The 22,509-nt window shown below is 36.8% G+C and overlaps 1 protein-coding gene across 4 annotated transcripts; it reads right to left on the bottom strand.

The window, feature by feature from the left end:
* Positions 1-310: 310 nt before the first annotated feature.
* On the bottom strand, positions 311-9,183 carry LOC114467193 (zinc finger protein 728-like). 4 transcript variants are annotated; one of them, XM_028453314.1, is made up of 8 exons: positions 8,926-9,183; positions 8,609-8,729; positions 7,089-7,161; positions 5,396-5,920; positions 5,020-5,166; positions 2,926-3,004; positions 2,533-2,656; positions 311-1,563 (listed from the first exon to the last, which is right to left on the bottom strand). In XM_028453314.1, the coding sequence occupies exons 5-8, from the start codon at positions 5,159-5,161 to the stop codon at positions 589-591; spliced, it is 1,320 nt and encodes a 439-aa protein (XP_028309115.1). In that variant the 5' UTR covers positions 5,162-5,166; positions 5,396-5,920; positions 7,089-7,161; positions 8,609-8,729; positions 8,926-9,183; the 3' UTR covers positions 311-588. The 4 variants fall into 4 exon arrangements, with proteins under 4 accessions (XP_028309115.1, XP_028309114.1, XP_028309112.1 ...); XM_028453313.1 differs by having other exon boundaries at positions 5,020-5,920; positions 7,036-7,161; XM_028453311.1 differs by having other exon boundaries at positions 5,020-5,920.
* Positions 9,184-22,509: the final 13,326 nt, after the last annotated feature.

Raw genomic sequence — 22,509 nt, 5'->3', positions numbered from 1 at the left:
ACTTGTTAGACAACCCCACTGTCCCCCGTTTTAGAGCAGAAAATGCACTGAGCAGTTGTTTTCTTTATATAAACAGTGTGTAAATACAGTTGGAGGAAGCAGGGGAAATAAACCCATCATTGTTACATTAAATTATGTTCTGATTTCAGATTTTACCAAACAGCCTTTGCACCTTCATTATGGAGATTTTTGCATCCAAAGTCGTCAACATTGTTTAGGTAAAACATGTCAAAGACATCATTGATCCGTAAGTTAATAGTAATAGTCATGCAGTGATCAGACAAAAAGAAAGAAAACAAAAAATCTTTGGAATATTTTACATAAAAATTTATTTCATCATTAAAAACAGCAGCATTACAGGTTGACTTACATTCCCCTCAAAGGAAGACTGAATTAAACCGTCTTAATCTCACAACTCCACTAAAGTGGAGCTCAGCAGGTAGATTCACACAAGTACAAAATACTGTTTTTCTTCTTTACATTTAGCACCAAAATTGAAGGTTTTAAAAACTGTAAAATTATCTCCATCATAACAAACAATTCACACAAACCTTGAGGTTTTACAGTCGTCACATATTCCCTCCAACGTTAAAGTATAAACTCCAAGTCGTACGCTATTCTCTGCACTTTTTTGGTGCGTGGCTTACGCGGCGGTGGTTGCTCAGGCTGCTCCTCTTTAACTTCACGCTTCATCTTACACGGTTTGGGATTGCTTGCAATATGCTGATAATTTCTTTGAACCTTAAAGAAGGCTGAGGTGAGGCACTCTGGTGAAAACATCTTCAGTGCAGATGGGAGACTGGAAAAGCCAAACGGAGCTTCGGGAACCTTGGGAAAGGTACCAGCTTGGTCTGGGAATAGGAGAGGCTCAGGAAGTGGAGGTGTGTTCAAACTGTGAGGCTCAGGCCGTACGTTTAGATATAATTTTGGACGTCTCTTCAGAGTTTTGCGAGCAACTACAGGTACATTGGGTTTTGGAATGGGAATAGATGAAGTAGGAGGAAAAGAAGAAGTCAAAGGTGGAGAAGGAAGAAGACTCTGTGCCTTGCTCACTGGCAGCTCTTCCTCATCCTCCACCCTAATGTCAGCCTTCGGCAGGAAGGCGACGTGATTGTGACGTCGGCAGAAAATCACGCCACACTTGAGGCACTTCCTGCAGTCTCTGACGTGGAGCAGTTTGTGGCGTTTGAGCTTCTGAGGCGTAGTGAACGATCGGTCGCAGATGTTGCAGGGGAAGCACAACTCCATCTTTAACTGGTTTAACATCTGGTGATCGGTGAGATCTGCCTGACTCGTGTCATTCGTGACAGATAATTCACTCGTCACAGAGGATTTTCCTTCATGCTGCGACATGTGTTGAACCAACAGTGATGTACTGGTAAATGTCTGGCAGCACTTTTCACACTGATAACCACCAGCTGATGGAATGAGACGCTTGAGGAGCACGACTGGTTTTCTTCTGCTTAGTTCTGTGATGACGGTTGAATATGTAACTGATGACAGACTAGATGCTGCTGTTGATTGGAGCAGAGTAGCTTCTTTCTCCATCAATGTGTCTGTTTCCTGAAAAACAGAATGAGACAAGGAAATTATGCCTGACGAGTCACTCATTTGGGGCCATTTTATTCTAAAACCACATCATCATTTATCACTTGTTAATGTTTCCTGTTTTAATCTTACACTGATAGTTTAATGTCAAGCATTTTAAGTTGCGCTGCATGTGACATGCAGTAGGTAAATAAAACTGCGGGTACAACCTCGACAGGTCACCAATGGATTGTACGAAAACCTTATTATGCAAAGAAAACTCATGCCAACTCCAGAGAGAACATGTAAACGCTACATAGAACAGTCAGGACAAAACCCACAATAGCTCTAGTAGTGAGCCAATCACAATTATAGTGCAGCAATGGTCACGGCCAGGCCATTTAGACAGCTGAGGCAATCTGGCATGTGTGTGGACCTTTGTGTAAAATTTGGTGATTTTTCACACATTGAATGTATGATTTTCCTCAAAAGAGGAAAAAGTCAGAAGAACATGCAAAGATAACAATTGTCCCTCTCAGCTTTGGCTGATACCTAATAGGTATTGTACTTAATATGATTCAAAAGACACAAATTATTTAATTGAGTGTCTTAATGTGAATGCTGCAGCAGACTTTTGAAAAACAAGCATATTGTGAAAATCACAAATTAAAATAAAGTAGCGCTAATACTAGACAATACTAGATATTATTACCGTTATCAAGAGCAATATTATTTTATTCATTTTTCCTGGTAAATTTCCTTTCTACTTAGGTATACAGTATATTCTTGCTTTTTACACTTTATATTTTGCTGCTATAATGACTGAATTTCCCTATTATGAGAATAATAAAGTATAATCTTTTCTATCTAATCTAATCTAATAATTTACAAAACATTCCATCCCTACATTGAGGCAGCCTTGCTAACAGCAGCTAAACAAAGACTCACTAAATATAGAGCTAAATCCATGTAGATGAGATGTTTTTTTTAACTCATGAAAGTTACCTTTGGTGTTGATGGCGTGTGGTTGTCCTGCGATGAGTTGATTTCAGTTTTTCTTGTAGTTGCAGAGAGAACATTATGATGAGCATCAGCTGTAGCTGAAGTTTGTCCTTCTGGTGTATCATATCTATAGAGAGAGAGAGACATTAGGTACTGGTTTCTGAAGCCTCACATCACATTAGCCATTAAAGAAGATGCTTTGACTTTGACAGCAATTAAAACCAAATTAATAATAACGCTTAAGGTTTGCAATTTTTTCTCTTAAACAGTTTAGTTTAGCTGGAGATTTGAAGACTTGCTTTGGACACATTTGACCCACAGGCCTGTTGGCATGTTTTCTTGTTGCCATCGATCACTGAACGCTCACTAGTTTAAAGTGAAGTTATTGTTTCTTACCTTTCCTTTATTTGGGAGCCCTTGTCACAGTCCACATCAGGTGCGTTGTCATGATCATCAAAGTCAAGAAAAGCCTTTCCTGGATAAAAACAAAAAAAAAAACAAAAAAAAAACCTCAATTACATTTTAACTTCCTGCTTATATTATGTGGTTTATTTCTGCTATGGAATTAATTTATATATATTTTGTGCTGTCTGGCTATTTAAAATTCTTTCTACTGTGTGTTTTATGTGCCTTTAATTGTCAGCGCAGGGACTAACGATGGAAGTCAGGTGTTAGTATAATCTTTCACATTTACATATCCATATTATTGTGTATTGCTCCCTTTATGAATATGAAAATAACCCTGACGTTCAAACAAGTCCATCCCCTTTGGTTTATGACAGGAGTAATTAGTGTGTATTATAAAGCTGACATTAAATCAGTACCTGCTCATGTTTTTATAGCAATGATCCACAATTTCATTTTTTAAGTAGTAAAATAAGTTACATAGTGTTTTAAATTATTTATTCATATTCAGTTTTAAAAGTGTCAACAATAGGCTAACGTGCTACGCAGTGTCTTTAAATCAGAGGTTTGCAACCTTTTTCGGGTTGTGACCCCATTTTCATATCACAAAAGTCCAACGACCCCAGACACATTTTTATTTTTTAGAATTATTTTTTGATCGTGTTTACTTAAGTGCGTTACAAATACAGAGTAGCTAGGATTAGTGCACCAAGTGACAACTGATTTAAACTAGATTTATATTTGAGAAAGTTTGAAAAAAAAATGATCCAAAAAATGTTAAAAATAGAGTTTTAATCCATTTTTACCTAAGTTTTTATTTTATTTATACCAATTACTAGACATTTCAGACGACTCTATTGGAATTCAAGGCGACCCCACATGGGATCTCGACCCCAAAGTTGAAAAATACTGCTCTAAATGGATGGATTTTTCCCAGCTGCTGTCAGGCTCGTGGCACAGGACATTAAAGAGGGCAAATACCTCAGGACTCCACCCACTGAGAAACTGAAAAATGAATCCCCCGTGCTGAACAATGAACCTCACTCTCTCCTATGTGCAATATATACATTCAACTCAGGTTATATCAATTTATTTATCTTTTTGTAGAGTACACTTCTGTTCTTTCCCTGTTTTGCACCTTCTACTGTTACACTGTCTTGGCTGATTTGTTGTTTGAAATTTTTTGAATCTGACTCTGGGCCATGCACAAGAATTCCATTGTACCTGCTTTTTTTAAACTTTTACATATGGCAATAAACTTCTATTCTATTCAGGGTTGGGGTCAATTATAATTGCAATCATGTAATTGATAATTATTTACATTTATGGCATAATTATAATTGTAATTTTAAAAATATGTTGCTGTCGTAATCGTAATTAAATTGTAATTGATTTTAGATAATTGACTTTGTAATTGCCATGAAACACGGGGAACCATGTTACAGTTCTATGTAGATCTCTACATATCTGTAGTTAAAAAATAGTATTGAAATATGTTTCATATCAAGTTTACCCACATTTTACCATTTAAAAAATATATAAATCTAGGGGTACACTGACACAAAAAAGGCCCAGAAGCCCACACCATATATATTAAAACCAATATTTTCATTGATTATAAAGCCTAACAAGAAAACCAATAAATAGGAAAGAAATTAGATGATAAATATATGTTTTTTGAGTATTTTACAGCTGATTTAGGATCAAAGATGCTAACAGAAAGCTAACACAAGAGGACGGTTACCCTTTACTAGGTTATTTATTTTCGGCTCAGTAATTGTGATTAATTGTAATTGAACTTTAGTAATTGAGAACATAATTGTAATTGACTTTCTGCAGATGAAATACAATTGTAATTTAATTGTAATTGGCAAAAATGCTGATAACTGTAATCGTAACTGAATTGTTATTGAACATGGGTAATTGAAAATGTAATTGTAACTGAAAAAATTTAATTGACCCCAACCCTGATCTGACTCTATTCATTGCAAATATATATATATATATATATATATATATATAAAAAACAAAAACAATTCTAACGTCTATTTGAAAGAAATGGGCCTAGACGTAGGAGAGAAGTACCTGGTTGAGCTGATGAGAGTATTTGAGGAGGTGGAGAGGTTGTAAGTGGCAGCACATCATCTACTGCTGTGAGACAGTGTAAAGCTCCAGATGTGGCCTCATGGCGGCTGTGTGCAACCTCAGATGCATTGGGTTGGGACATGTTGACTGACGGAGAAGGAAGAGGATGGGGAGGGGACAGACAAAAAGGAAAGGGTGATGCAGCTGGATGAAATAGAGGAGGAAGCCAAACAAGAATAGGTGGATGAGAAGAAAGCTGCAGAAGGAGAGCAGGAGGAGCTTTGGACGGAAGCACAACGTTCTTTAAAAGTTCTTCCTTTTGGTTTGGTTCCGTCTTCTCTGGACTTTTTTGTTCTTGTATCTGATGAGTTTGTACCTTGTTGACTTTCTCGTTAGCTCTCTCAGCCTCAGCCTGAGGACGGAGTGAACTGGGATTGTGAATATGACAGAACTTCACGCCACACTTGAAACACCGTCTGTAATCTTTGAAGTGGAGCAGCTTGTGGTTTTCGAGGTTCTGAGGTGTGCTGAAATTCTTATGGCAGATGTTGCAGATAAAGCCGGGCTCGATCTTTGGGTGGTTTGCTTGGTGATCGGTAAAATCAGCTCGACTCGAGTATTGCTCGCCACAGACTTCACACATAAATGACTCCTCAGGACCTTCATGCAGCAGAATGTGTTTAACCAACTGTGATGCAATGGTGAAAGTCTGGCAGCACTTTTCACATCGATAGCAGCCAGCTGCAGTAATGAGACGTTTGAGGTGAACAATAGATTTTTTCCCACTTAGTTCTGTGATGCCTGCTGGATTTGTAATTGATGATAAACTACATTTTGTTTGTGGACAGAATGCTTCAGTTTTTGTCTCAATCTTTGCCTCTTCAGTCACTGTTTCCGTCTCCTGGAAGTGGAAAAAAGGACAGACTGGTAATGGTGAAAGCATTGGTTCAGAATATCAAACTATAGGTTTGAAAATAAAAATGCAACAAATATAAAAGGAAGAAAGCATTATGTTTACAGTTATTTGGTCATAGATTGTGATAAAATCACCTCTTTCATTTATTATGTATAAGCAGAACTTTTAGAATTAGAATAGATTTGTTTTTAACTTTCAAATTGGGGGAAAATGTTCAGATTTTTAATAGTTTTACAAGTGGAAATTTGTTTATGTATCAGTTGGGAAAAAAATCCTTGTCAGATAAATTTTATAAGCCAAAATGTAAGTAAAACATTATAAATGGATACTATTAATTTGAATTCTAATTTCCTTGTCATTGGACACAAGAATCATTTTTTTTTTGGCAGTGTCTCCCCATACAGTTGGGTGAGATTTGTTGTTTCCATGTCCTTGTCACCTGCGTCATGGCTGTTTATTAATAATAGAACATGTTTTGTTAAAAATTGTTGCGATATAGGGTTAGACGCTACGTACGAGTACTTTGTTAAACGTACCAATAGCACCGGTGGTTGTCTGCACGGCAACCGTACAAATAGACACTCTATTTTTTTTAGAAGACGAATTTGAGAAGAATTTGATTTAATTTATTTCAAACATCAACACAACAGCAGTGCATCTCACAATGAAAAAAAAAATGCTAATAATATTAATAATAATAGTAATTTTAAAAAAAAGGAAAGAAATCAAACAAGGTAAATAGAAAACACATGGTACAAAAATCCTGCTCTTGAATCTTTTTTTTAAATCAAATCTATTTTCTTTACATTCAACTAAAATATCAGGAAAACACCAATAAATGAATTAAATCCGTAGTTGCTGCAGACACATGATAGAATTGCTAGTCGTGAACATTGACCAGGCGAGTATAATTTGCAAAATAGTAAGTTAGTAGTAATAGTAATAGAAATATTTTGCCTTATTTTAAGGTCTTTATATTTTGTTTTTTTCAGCAATAATATTACTCCTAATAGGTTTAAAATGACTAAAAAAGCTCTCGGCTTAAGAGGAAAAAGACAAAAAAAACGACTGTGACCAATTCATGCATGGGTGTGGCCTACCAAGAATGTAGGTAGCACCAGTGCTACCAGTGGAATAGTTAGCGTAGAATCACCTGAACCATTCCTTGTTTCCTTTGTCTCTGCATTGGTTGAACAGCGAGCCGTCGTCCATTTCCTCTTTTGACTCTTGGGAAAAAATAAATAAAAAGCCGATAAATGTATTACAAAGTTTATTCATGATAATTGTAATTCAATGAAGGCATAAAACATAAACTATTCATTCTAGAAGTTACAGTGACAATATTTGACCAATAATGTTTTTATATCTTTAGCTGCATGCTAATGACAATAAACGTGAATGTGTAGTGAACGGGCTAGGTAAAGTGCAAAGTACTTTCCTACTTTTCATTCTTGGTTTAATGTATTTCCTCAAACTAGAGCCTGACCAATTAATAATCGGGTGGATCAACCGGTACCGATTTGGCACATTACAGATTAATCAACATCTGTTAAAAAGTAACCGATGTTGCAGCGCAAATATTTTCCTGTTGTCAGTGGGGGTGAGCATTGGCAAGGATGTTGCAATACGATACGTATCATGATACTTGGATTACAATACGATATTATCGCGAAAACACAATATTTTGCGATATTCTACCCAGTTAATATCAAAATTAAACGTAGGGATGAAAAATCAAGTTGCCGTATATGTTCATCAGACGATATTGATCGTTCAGAGGACAAACTCAGTCAAAACTATTTGCTTCAAAACATCCTATTTATTATTATTATAATATCTACTGTGCCATCTGCCGGAGTGGGGGTGCGGAAGTGGCACAATTTTCAAGGTTTTTATATAGGAACGAGATGGTCAACGTGACCAGTAGTTGTTTCCAGTAGTAAAAAAAAAAAAAACACACGTCCACGAAAATGTGAAAAATACAATAATAAAAATATTCATTAAATATCAGGAAATGTTTTTTTAATTTAAAATATTTTTTTTTTTTCATATAAGAATGTGTGTTCGTGAACAGTATATATCATTAGATCAATTTTCTTTCATATTGTATATCAGCCCATTAATCAATATCGGTTGGTTTATCGGCTTTTTAAGCCCCCCAATATCGGCATCAGCCCCAAATATCCTGAATCAGGCTCTAATTGTAACTGAACTTTTTTTCTTCTTTTATTTGTTTTGCTACAAGAATTTTGATTAATTTAATCTGCTTTTGCGTCTACTTTGGTTTGACTTGAACACATTCAGCCAGAGTACATTTCCAAAGCACACAGTTCAATGTTTTTGTTATTAACCTGCTACAAACCTGAAGAACATGTAATAACAACAATAAGAATAAAAAGGCGCTTTTCCTTTTGAATTTCCTGAAACTTTCTAAAAAAAAAAAAAAACTAAAAAAAAAAAAACGGGGGTGGGAGTTAAGATTAAATGGATAAAAACAGGAAAATTAAAGGTAAGTTTTGTTAAAAGTCACATGAGCGGTTGTCCTCATGCTCGCCATTGTTCGACCACCTCGCTTTGTTTTCTATGCAGCACTTTATGGTCAAAATCTATGTTATCTTTGTCAAATCTCGAAATATAAACTTATTTGCAACGTTCAGTGAATATGTTTCTTACCTTTCCCCCTTTTTAGATTCTTTAGATTCCTTGTTGTGGACAATGTGACCGACACATTCTCTCACAGGAGTAAACACAGAGGGCACAAAATCATCATTATCTACGTCCTGAGAAACTGCTCCTGGGGAAACACACACACACACACACACACACACACACACACACACACACACACACACACACACACACACACACACACACACACAACAAAAAAAACATTGATTTCAGGATTGTTTCGGGAGCTCTAAAAAGTTAAATACTGCCTGGTTTTAAAACATAACAATGTTCTTTACTTAAAGAAGAAGAGAGGCGCTAACCTGATTTAAAATGAGCACTACAGATGTGTGCCGTCCACCAGTGGGCATGGCAGCCTGCCTCCCGTATCGCCTGAGCCCACAAACGTCTCCGTTCAAACGACTCAGTCCAGCTCGGTACTTTAAAAAATTCAGTGTTGGAATTTTCCTTGTATCGATTTATACATTGAGTGATAATACATTGAGGCATTTTGGTCAAAAACTGTAATAATGTTTAGCATTAGCAAGGTAGACTTCCACTTCCGTTATAAAATAAGAAAAATAAATAAATAATTAGACGCACTTACTTCCGCTAAAATGTTGCGCGCGCATCCGACGTCTTGCGTCGTTCAAGACCTCGTGCATGGACTGGAATTTACTTTAAATCTATAGATTTTGGTCAATAAAATGTATTTATCTTTACATTTATTAACCTGTACTATCATCCTGGCATTAATGGCAGATGAAAAGAGCCCAATTGTTTATCTTTTCATTTAGAAATGACTTCTGATTAATTTGTTTAGCGTTGGGCCCCTATGGAGATATATTTGTGTCTTTATTTTTCAATCCAAAAAAACACTTTTAAATGATAATAATTTAAGAAAATCACTTCAATCAAAAAAATTTTATTTCAGTCAAAAAATACATGTTTTCAATCAAAAAAAAGTGTTCAAATGCAGTTATTTGGGTATCAAATATTTCTTTTGCATTTGAACACTTTTTTCTTTGATTGAAAATATTTATTTTTAATTGAAGTAAAAAAAAAGATTGAAAAGTGATTTATTTATTTAGATTACTTTTTTTTAATAATAAAGACACTAATCTACCTCCATAGGCTTCACAATTATCTCTAAATAAACGAGTTTCATATTGGATTTACTCTTTGAAATGTCAGTTTTATCATCATGCCTTCGCAATCTGTCCTAGTCTTGTTCTTGTCAGATTAAATAGTGTTACATAATGCCAATTTCTATGGAGTAACACCTTTTTTAATGTCAACATTAAATTGCTGTACAGTCTTATAGTGGTCTGACCAGTACACCCAACCATTAATAGATTAATCTGTTTAACAATCTACACTACTTTACTTTACTAATGTGTCACAGCATAGGAATTAGTCTCAAAGTAGAAACATGCTCACATGAATGTAATCTCTTGGTCAGTGTCAGAAACTGACCAGTAGATGTCACTATGTTACTGGTAGCTTAGTTGAGGCTATTTGTTTTAATGACTAAATAAATAAATAAATAAATAAATAAATAAAAGATGCCAAAAGTCACAGTCCAGTCTATTATCATCAACTAAGCTACCAGCATGATCCGGATGACTGAGAACCTTGACAGACATGTCACTTCAATAAAATGTATTTTTAGTTTTTATTACATTTTTAGAACAAAATATACAACATAAAGAAAAACCTGAAAGTCTGGATGGATAGAATAACCAAACACAAACACAAAATAATCACTATATACTGTATGATTTACACCAACAAGTACCCAGAACACAATGACAACCTTTCCCCATTAGCCAAAGCTACACTTCTGATGCTGAGAGGCCTTTATTCTTGTGAATATAGGCTTTGATATCACACACCAAGCCTTGCCCTTTGGTTTATTATCATTGAGGCCTACATTAAAAAAACTCATATCCACACACATGCTTGTTTGGATCTAAATCTATGAAATAAAATTGGTGAAAGAAGAAACTAAGTGTTAACTAAGTGTAAACATACCATCAGCTTATGATACCAGCTGTGGAAATCTTGTTTAGTAATAAGGAACAACTTCTATTGTTTTAGTTTTTTTTTAAGCAGCTGCAGGGCAGGGTACACATTGGAGTGGTTTCTAGTGACTTCTTCAAAGTCCATTTGTAATGGGTTGCGCTTCAGTATCTGCAGAGTTATGGCCTGAAAATAAATTGGCAATGGCAGCGCGTCCCTTTCCGTCACCATCCTCCCCTCCGCTCCCTCAAGGTGACTCCTCCATCTGCACCTTCCTCAGTGCTGCCACTCCCTACGCCTGTGCAGGTTACACTATAACCAGGACCTCATTCCCTTTCTTGTTTTTGTGAGCTGCTGATTTTCTCAACCATTTTCATTGGGTGTCCTGGAGCGATGTATCAGTCAGAGCAGAGCTAGGCTGTGTTAGATAGAGAGTACAGAAGATGGTTGTATACAAGTCATCAAATGTGGCTGTTTCTTGTCCTTGTGTAAAAAGAATCCGAAGGTTAACAAAAAAAAAACAATATCTTGTTTGCTTGTTTGAAGGCTCAAGAGCAGAAACAGTTATTTTCTTGTCCTTTCATTCATTGCTATCTCCTCTGTTGAGCTACAGGCCATTTATAAAATATAGAATAGAATAGAATCATTTTATTGCCATTGCACAACTACAATTAAATTGCACATGCCCCTCCCAACAACATTGAACTACACTTCAAAGATTCAAGCCAAACAGACACAATCATCATTAAAATGACATAAGGTATGGTCAATGTCTGTCAAAATAAAAAGGTTCATCAATATAACAATTCAGCAGTATACAGTATTTGAAAGTTCATCAGTATAAAAGTGCATGGATATAAAAAGTTAATCAGTTTAAAAGCACATGAGTATAAAATATATATAAAAAAGAGACACATTTAAAAAATAGACAGTATTTCATTTCCCATTAAAAAAAACAAAAACACAGCAGTAAAAAAAGTGTGACAGTGTGTGAATATTTGTAAGTACGTACATGTATTGTATATGATTCCTTGATTTAGAAAATTAAATCTACATTAAAACTCATTCACTTTTATTATTGAGAGACGTGATATTTTGGGCCTTTTTTGAAAGAAAAAAAAAAAAAAGGTTTATTTCTGCTTTGTTTTATTTTATTTGTTTTGAGTACTTTTCATTTGTTGATGCTAAATGTCTTCTCCTGGATCAGCTTGTAAACCATATGGTGGAAAATGAAACTATTACATTAGTAATAGATGTTAGTCTGTATTGAGTCCAAACTGTCACCTCATGTTTGTTATTATAGATATTATAAAAAGATTATGAAAAGATTGCACTACCTGAAAACAACATGGGCAAGTTGGTCTATAATTATTATACCAATTTTCCTTGCTATGATATACCCCCCATAGTCCCAACCACACCAACCTCCTATAGCCACACTTCCACTAAGAGGCATATACTGGAACTGCTTTATTCTAGATGGTTTTCCCACATTTCCAACAGGCAGGTACCAGATGTTTTTAGTAGTCTACCTACTTACCTCCCATTCAATCCAGGGCCAAGAACATGCTAAAATGCACCGAGACTCAAGAGACTGTAGGGTTTGTGCGTTTCCTTTCAGCAACCATGGTTACACGATTGCTGAGCTGAGGAACTTAATTTCCAGCACTCTGCAGGTTAGTAGTAAGCTGTTGTGCTGCCTTGAGCCTCCTCTGGGACCAGAGACCAAGAAGCAGGCACAGTAGTCCCTTAGATTCATCCACTGTTTCCATGTTTATGTTGCTCTTTGAATAATATGCCTCTTGCATCCTTAAAGTGAGGTGACACTATCCTCTAGCGATAAAGGCAGTGGCTATCCGTAAGGTTGCCATATCAATATACCGACATTCTATCCGTACGCAGCTCCTCTATTTGGTCAGTTTAGATCACATGACTAAGACTAAACCTTACCCTAAACTTAACAAAATAAAAGCATCTCTTCTTGTCGTGTCACTTTTGTAAATAGGGCTCTTGTTTTGAAGTTAACTAGAAGTTTAGTAAGTAGCACAATGGAGGGTTTCTGAAAATCTCCAAAATGTAGGAATGAAATGTGTCTATGTGAGTTTTAGGGATTGAATGATCCCATGTTGATATTCTCTCTCTCTCTCTCTATATATATATATATATATATATATGATATTCTTTTATATCATGGATAAATAAATTGTCATGGATCTTCAAACACTGGTTTACGTCTGGCTTTTCCACGTTTTCCTCCTCTTCTTTCCATTTTTATTCCCTGGTCACCAGATCATTAGTTAGGTTATTTAGACATGAGGTCACTTGCTGCAGCAGTAAACAGTAAACAACTGGTCCCAGCTGACGTCACGCCTCAGAACTGACCTGTCAATCGATTTGGGGGGGTGGGAATAAAAATATTTTTTAAATTTTCATTAAAACTATACTTACTAGTTATTAATAATACTAACAAGTTTAGATTGCTAATAGTATCAGTGCTTTGATTGTTTAATTAATAATAAAAATACAATTAAAAAAATGTATTAAAAAAAATATATAAAAAATATTTTTAAAAATTCCAATTTTGCACCCCCTATGATGGCCGGCGCCCCTAGCATTTGCCTATACTGCCTATGCCACGGGCCGGCCCTGTACAAACATGTTGAAAGAAAGAAGATGTTTGAGTTATATAGAATATGATACTGCATCTAATCTTTAAAGTACCTTTTAAAGTGAGTTTGTATCATTTTGTTGACATTTACATCAATTATTTAGGACAGACAGCACCTGGGTGCCTGTTGGATGGATGGATGCAAACTCTTCTTTTTATTGCAGATACCAAACCTAAAGTTGCTGGTAAAACCGGGCCCTGGCTTTGTAAGCATCCATATGCATATCCTGACACCATCATTAAGCAGCACAGAAACCCGCAGGCTCACCCACCTCCACCCGGGTGCTGCAGCTCCCTCCATCACTCAGTTGTGTGTGAGGGGTTGAGCCACTACAAGGCAATTACACATTCATTTCACCCACACAGTGAGCCAGCTACGCTCCCTTCCCCCCTCAAGCTCCTCATCTCTCCACATTCACTCCCCTCGCCTCCCACTATTTTTTATTTATTTATTTTTTTACCATCATTTCCATCTTTTTCCACTGTGGCCCAAATTCATATCGTACACCTTTAACCTCTAGCTCCATCTCTCATTTGTATCCCTCTTTCACACTTTGGTTGCCCATCAGCACAGGCTGCAGGGAAGCAGACAAAGGACAGAAGGAGAGCTGGGGAGATGATGGGGAGGTGGAGACTGAAGGAGTAGAGATGAGAGGGAATGAAGGCAGAAAAACAGCATGAAATGGTGTGAAATGCAAGGAAAGCTCAGAGAAAGAGTGGGGGTGTTGGGGAACCAGAGGACTTTGGGATATAAAGGAGGACGAGGGGGTTAGTAGAGAGACCGGCTAATGATATATTGATTCAGACGCCCTGGGGCAAATAAGTGGGAGTGTGTGGGTGGAGACGAGTCACAGCCTGCAGATGTTTTACAGCACCTGGATGTGATAAGTTTGTTTGTGATGCTTATGCTGAACGAGAGACGCAAAAGGGGCCCTGAGTTATAAATACTTCTCATTTTATATTATTTGTCTCAAAGAGATTTATAGGAAAATGATACAATATAATAGTACAAAACAGAAGAAAAATATATTTTTTACATCACGATAAGTCGTAAGTGATAACTTTTTATCAAAGCAATATCTGTAATAATCTGCCATTACATGAATCCCAACTCAACAGCAACAGAAAATACACATTCATTACCTGAGATTGTATGATCAGCTTTCTCCTTTCTGTGTGTTTGGAAAACAAAGGCCATATCTGGACTAACTTCTGCTTTTATGTTGTTGTCATTAGCGTTGACGTTCTTGAGTGTCGTGCATTTGTGTTTGATTAAAATTGTCCTTCTTTTTAAGGTTATTCTTTCCATTTATGTCCTGGAAAAACTTCTGGAGGATTTTAGGTAACACGTCATTTTTGTGCTTTAAACATAATCAGTAATGTTCTCAAAGGTGGAGTTCAGAAACAATTTTAATATAATTGGTGACATGGCCTTTCCGACCAATCTCTGCCATTCTGTTCCAAATAGAAACCAATCAGATGCCTTTATGTCTCGTCCTGGACATGATTTGGGCAGAGCATATGGGAGGGGGTGGATCTTAGAGGAGCTCAAATTGTGCTAGCTTTCCTACATTGAGGATTGCACCTTTACCTTTACAACATACTTGAATTTTAGAATTATTGACTGTAAAATATCAGCTTAGTATGCTAGATAACCAGTATTATTTAGAATCGGTATTGCTGTATTTTGCAGCATGTATTTGTTTTGTATATACAAAACATATACATGTTTATGCATACTGTATTATACATAACAAATAAGATGAGGTAATATAAGTGTTTAATATAGCATGTACAGTGATATACAATGTAGGTAGCAGGGGCAGCCCTCGACATCTTGGGGCCCTAGCGGGATACCTTTTGGGGGCCCCATACTGCCAATTATGGACAGTTAAGGAACACAAAAGCAGATACCGTGTTCTATTATAAACTACATTCATTACATTTTTCCCTCTATGAACATGATTGTTATAGTTTACTAATGGCTCCTTTACTGTCTGAACAAACGCAGTGTTCTCTAATACCACACGAAAAACCTCTCTGTTATCAAATCATCAATTTCTATTTTAACGTTGGCATCTGTCAAACGGTACCTAAACAACATAAATGTGGTTTTACTTAAGTTTTGTCACAACTTGTTGATGTAAAACCATCTTTTTGATTCAGCCAGTTTGTTGTTTACCAACTGCAGGAGTTGTCGCTAACATCTCAGCAAAGCTTATTTGTCTATTTACACAAAACCACTATTCATACAGTAAAGATTTAATTTCTTCCCCCCCCCCCGTATAAAACAATAGCTCAACTGTCTGCTTCAACGCAATATGAAAGCTCCAGATTTAAGATGATGGACCGCCATTATGGATTACATTAGATGAGATCCTCCAGGGAGATGAAGGTGGAATGCAGCGTGGGGGGGGGGGGGGGGGGGGGTGGAAGGATGAAGAGGAATTATAGGGATTTTCCATCTTTTCTCTTCATTATGTGTATCCTAGTCCACATGTGTCCGAGTACTGAGATCCTTGAGGGCAAATAGGTGATGGATGTTTGGTATTATTGATTATTAAATACACCTGCGGGTGAATGATGCACTTTGTTATCGATCACAAGAGTCGATGGAGCTAAACCATCATGATTGAAAACGGTGCTGGGAATGTCCTGGAATCTCACAGCTGTAGGGATCACACAAGAGAGGCCAAAGAGATCAGTAGATGCATATCTTATCAGGTTTCTGTGAATGTGTTGACGCCATACTTCTATCATGGCCAGTCTTGAGATTTCCCTTGGATATTGATTGCATTCACCAAAAAGGTTATGTTTTTTGTTCGTTTGTTAGTTTGTTTGCAGGTATACGTCAAAAGTACTTCAAGGATTTTGACAAAATTTCAACCAAAGATAGAGTCAGAATCAGAATCAGACAGAATTTTATTTGCCAAGTACAGTTTGAAATTTAACTTGACAGTTGGAGAGAAGAACACACATCAACACACCGAGGCAGCCATCTGCGGTGCCATCATGTTTAGATGAAAAGTGGGAAAACAGGTGTAAAGGAGGGGAGAGGGAAAAAAGGCAGGTCCTAGACTGAGTTGCCTTTGGGGAGCACAGTGGAGAATTATTGAAAAACCTCCTCAGCGTACACCATAAACAAAACAAGACACAGTCACAACAAACTCGAGGGGATCCAGATTAATATACTGTTTCTGGATCAGTTTGAAAAATCAAAAAATCCTTATCTCTCATCATTAAACTTCGATATTAAACTATCTTTATGAAATCTAACTCAGTTATGTTGGGTTGGTTCCACTATTACCCCACAGAAATTAATCCAGATCGGATGCAGATTGGGATTTTCATTCATTTTTTAAAAAAAAATGGTGTACCCATACATTTGGACCTACTGCATTGTTATTAATGGGGACATACATTTCTTCCAAGCCTTTGAATAATCACGGTACTGTGATTAGGATCACTGGTCCAGATAACTGCCAATATCTGGTAGTTATCTGAAACTCAATACTTGGCTAGGAAAGTCTACATTTATGGCTTATCTGGACAAGTTGCTTGCCAAACAAAATAATCACACATGAATCCACTGCAGATAAACATGCCCATGCACAGTTTTTAAATTACACCAAAGAGAGACAAATAAAGCTTTCTCACCCCAATTAAAATATCTAAATGTGACATAGTAACAAGTGGTTTTATTTTTGGTTTGAATTTCAAATGACTGACTTCATTTTCTACATGCATTCCTAACGTTTTTATTTAATTTTGTCCTACAAATTAGAATTGCCAGTCTCCCAACCAATGACACATGCTGTTAAGGCTGCAGGCGGTTATTTCAGCTTCAATAACTAAGATTTATTTTGAGCAGAAATGACTAAAAAAAAAGTTTAACTCCTTGATGTAGTTCAGGTATAATATCTATGTAAAGATATTTAAAATTGTGTCTTGATATCTTGTGCTAACTCTGCCTTACTTCTTGTGCTGTAATGTAAGGCTGATAACATGAGAATGAGTTAAATGGATTTTGTGACATGTTCAGACAGCGGCATGACCAAGCGGTTTTCGAGGCAAAAACGACAAATGGGTTTGTTGGTTTCTGTGTCAAGTAAGTTAGACTTCTGTGAATCTGTTTTATCCCAGTGAACTGTGGCAATCACGTTTCCCTTTGGAAAATTCAACGCTCGCTCCACCTGTTCAGGATTTTAGAAAAGCCTGTGGATTTCTGCACCTGCTGCTTCATTCATATTCTCTTCTTCTCTTTACTCAGCTTTCTCCAAGCTCTCGTGTAATTCCTCTGAACACAAAATCTCTCCCAGCGCCTCTTTTGCTCATTCTTTAAAAAGGCAATGACAATTGATTAGTGTCACAGACATGAACATTGAAGAACAGTCATGTGGAGACAGCTAGGGCCATCTATGAGGGGGAATAAAGGGGAGAGCTTTTTGGGGCGCATCCATAAAGTCAGCAAAAAATGATGGTCATTGTTCAATGAATCTGTGATAACCACATTTATTTATTTACTTATCTGAATAATATCCTTACACTGTTATCCAGGAAGTGTATTAGTATTTGTGCCATAGTATACAGTCATCTTAAAGATGTAATTCCTTGTTTAAATTAGAAATAAAAATAAGTTAAAATGACAAAAAAAAAATGCTAGAAGAGGTGGTGAAATTGTATTTAAAAATCACACAAATTGGTTAAAAGTTGCACATTAGAGTGGGCAAAAATGGACAGAAAAACTGGTAAAAAAGATTCAAATTGTTCATATTGGCTTAAAAGTGAAAAAAAAGGAGGAAAATGAGGTCAAACTGGTAAATAATGGGAATGACAAATCGTAAAATGGAGTAAATTGGCAAAAAAATAAGCATGAAATATGGTGAAAAGAGGTTAAAAGTGACAATAATGGGTCAACATATGCAACATTAGGTGGAAAAGTGGTGGAAGTGCCAAAAATGTCTTGAAAGTGGAAAAAATGTGCAGAAAAGGCATTGATATTTGATGAAGAAGTAGCAGAAATGGGAGTAATGTAGAAGAAATGCATTAAAAGGACCAAAAATATAGCAAAAATAAGTAATCAAAATAGATTAAAATATGGCAAGTTTTGTGAAGTTGCAGAAAAAAGGTAAAAATAAGCAAAAATGGGGTCAAACTTTAAAAAAAAAAAATTTGGATACCCTGTTCCAGTGTCTCCTGACCCCAAGTAGGCTCCTGACCCCAAGGTTGAGAACTCCAGCTGTACACGATAAGTAGGGAGATAATTGAAAACAAGACAAACAGGTGTCAACAAAGCATAAAAATGTTTTTTTGCCATTTTTCATATTTTTTAGAAGAGCAGCTGTTATTTAAAGCGACTGTTTAGTTTTCTTTTAACCTAAATTGCTCTTGAAGTGCTCTTTTCTCCAGCTTTGCACCATCTGTTGTAATGTAATTCCATGTGAGAATTGGGTATAGAGTGCTCGCGTAGTTGTGATGAGTGTGGATTTGAAAACAGCGATGGGTTGACATAAGGGAATAACTCACCCTTCCCTGACGGTCGCCCTTAAAACAAAAGCCATTCATTTGTGTGAAAGAACTGACATGCCCTTCATGATTGTCAAACAACAGCAATGTCTTTCTGCCGCCGTCTCAATTCTCTTAATTTTTTCATAGAAATATAACTTTTATTATAGCATCAGCATTAAATTCAAGAAGGAGATTTTCAGAATAAAACACCTAGAAAAAAAGTTCTGATGAACTACGGCCTCCGCACCAAATAGCGTGTACCACGTTCCCGAGAATTCAGTGAAATGACACAGTTCCACCAAGTAAAACAAATTAAATTGTGCAATGTAAAATGGTAATCTACGTTGAATTGCCTTTGAAACGATATATCACGTGACTATGTTCCGATAAATTCAGAAATTCCCCCCCGTGGCACATACGTGGTAATGGGCCCCATTCATATATTGGTATGTGCCAATGATTTGGTACCACCAACCGTTGTAATATCTGACTCGCAAATAAATGAGAAATTGACTATTTTTTCTTTTCTTTTGGGGCTCCTTGGGGCCCCCTGGGCCCTAAATCAAAAATGGAGCTCTGAGCATCGATGCGTACACATCCATAGAATATACTTAGCCCTATCCGTTCACAAATAACAGAGGAGCAGTGATTTTATGTACACACCAACAAGAAGAAGAAGAATAAAATGAGTGGCGTTTTCAGTCTGGTAGCACGGCCTAATAAAAATGCATAGTTTTTAAAACCTTGAGGCTCAGTGCCAAATGTTTCATGATCTGTTACCAGTCCTCTGCCCGAGGATTGGGCACCATTAAGCATATACAATAAATAACTTGCTTAATGATTCAAGGAAAGCAAAGCCCCTTATTTCCTATGAAGCTAGAAATCTCATATAACCATGTGTTAGTCTCCACACGGAATCTTTTAAATAAAACATAACAATTATGTCTCAGAGCAGGAAACCATAAACTAGCGATTCTCAACTGGTGGGTCGGGACCCAAAAGTGGGTCGCGAACCTGTTCTGGGTGGGTCACAGACAGCTGGTCAAAAATGAATAAATACTCAATGTCTCTCATGTTGGACTTGTCTTTTATTTTGAAATAAACTTTTCTTTTGACAGGCATGCTGTGAAATGCATGTTGTACAGGAAAATATATAGATTTACGTTCAAAAAAAAAAAAAAAAAGATTCTGTGTGTGTTTTCAGCAGCTATTTTATCAAAACTGAAGTTGGGTCGGAATTTAATGACGTGGCAAAATGTGAGTCCAAGGGTGAGACTAGTTGAGAACCCCTGCCATACACCCTCCTGTTGTCTTGGAGTCAGTCTGATCAAAGGAACACAGGAGGGTGTATTTTAATTAACAGGGAAAACTTTATGTTAAGCAAGGTCTTTAAAAAGAAGTTAAAGGGTGGTACTAGGTTGAACTGATGTCAGACTAAAGGTGTAACAGAGAATTTTATTAAATAAAGTAAGTTTTATGCCTGCTGGGGTCATTTTTGCCCCAGAGAACAGCAGGTGTAGCCATAGAAATTGGAAGGGTAAAATAAAAGAGGGTATCACAAAGAAATAATTCATCTCTGGACTTTATTGAAGTAATTGCATCTCCTACTGAAAAGAACACAGGGATAAAGTAACAGTCTAACAAAATGTAGGACTAAAGGTAAAACACTAAACAAGGCCACAAACGCAAAACTATTTATTTATTTATTTATCTATCTTTGAACGAACTCAAAAATTAATGGAGAGATTCTGATGAAATTTTCAGGAAATATCAAAGTAGGATAACAAACAAGTCATTCGATTTTGGATGTTCTGGATCAATATACTGGTTCTGAATCAGTTTTTAATCCATAATTCCAATCCCTGTGTTCAGCTTTCTGAGCAGGTTCTATAACACCTCCTGCTGGTTACTTTGTGCATTACATGCTCTAGACATAAGTCTTACAAAAGCACAATCACGTACTACAAATTTCTTCCGAGCTGTGAATGGTGATGTAGTCCATGTTCAGATAGCATCCACTCATTTGGAGTAATTTTCCTACACTGTGGATTTCCTTTTCTTTCCTATTTCAGTTATTTTCCAATCCTAGTGCTAATCTTATTCCATCTCAGTGCTGCTTTGTGAATATAGTTTTATAATAGCTTCCCCTCACTCATGGTGATGTTTTCAGCATGTGAATAAAGCAGCAGCAGAGGTCATTTTCTGCTACCTGTCAATCATCCAGTTTGCTCTCACATGGCAGCCATTTTCTCATACACATACACGCAAATAAACATCTAAAATGTTGTTCTTTTTGGAGTGTATTAGTCGCTGGCAGTATTTTGCTCCCAGCAGTCAATAAATAATGAGAACACTGTTAAGATTCTGCCAGTGCAACCCTGCTCGGCTGCTCTCAGTCTTCTGCCTCCATCTGGAGAAAAGCATTGTCCTCTGAGGAAAGACAAAAACCACAACAACAACCTATTTTCTGTATGTATATTTGTGTTATTTTCACATCACTGTGTCCTGTCTATTTCATATTCCCTCATGCCTGCATTAAATAATCAATTCACGCATTTTTTTTATTAGATCAAAGCAACAAAGTCTTTCAACTCGTGCTTTTTACTTTTTACATGACACAGAGCACAATGATACACAATATTTACAAAGACTTCTGAAGAAACATAATTACCATTGCCATGGAGAAATATGCTGTGTTGAAAGAGAGGTCCTAAGATAACACTTAGAAGAAGAAATAGATGAAACACCACAAGAAGGCTTTAATAGCAAGAGTAGCAGTGAAATACATACAGGCACGTCAGTGTTCTCTGAGCCACAGCTTTGGGGAGGGAAATACTCTGAAAACAAAAGCACTCAGAAAGCGCAAACCTCCGCCAAGTTTAGAAACGCAAAGTCACTGGCAGGTGGTGCTGCAGCCAAGTATCCACATGATGCTCCAAAACGTGTTCTGGATACTGTATTCACAATATGTCACCATCTCCAAAATCAAACTACTTATTTTTTAGCTTATTCCGCTCACCAAAATCCATTGAAATCTGATCAGAACTTTGTGAGGTATCCGACTAACAAACATCCCCATTAACAGACGGGCGGATAGACAGTGAAAACATTATCTCCCCGGAGGAGGTAATGGCCCCTAGTGGCTTTTGGAGAACAATGCAGTTGCATAGTCCGTCTATAGCCAGAAACGTCTATCCACAGTGGTTTTCAAAATTATTTCATTAAACCCTGGGGTGCTTTAAAAATTTGGTTTTCTCCTTGGCATTTTTTTCACATTTTTGGTACAGGTGGTACATCTATGACAAGAAAGAAGTAGATCTCTCATATAAAAGGACAGTGACCTCCAGGTTTTCTGGCTTCTGTATAAGTAGAAAGGGAATAATGTGAAATGAAAAGTGGTGGTATTTAAGTCAGAAATTGATCTTGACGTCCTCTTCTAGGGAAACCTATCCATTTACCGTACATGCGATGATCTCTCGTCTTGTGAAACGGGCAGTTGGTATTTCAGAGTGTACAATCGCAGCACTTTGACCTTTTCCTGTTAAGATTACAATCTAATGTGAACAAATCGGAGGAGCTGAGTGATGCACGAGCCCCACAGATAAGGAGACACAAAGCCAACCCAGTCTCACTCCCAACACGTCACATATTGACGTTCCGGAAGGACCTTTAAGTGTCAGTATTCAACGCACGGGGTATGCCTTTGACG

This window comes from Gouania willdenowi, chromosome 7, assembly GCF_900634775.1.
Source record: "Gouania willdenowi chromosome 7, fGouWil2.1, whole genome shotgun sequence".
Lineage (NCBI taxonomy): Eukaryota > Metazoa > Chordata > Actinopteri > Blenniiformes > Gobiesocidae > Gouania > Gouania willdenowi.
The sequence above is the reverse complement of the archived record's forward strand: the minus strand, read 5'-3'. Positions and strand labels throughout refer to the sequence as shown.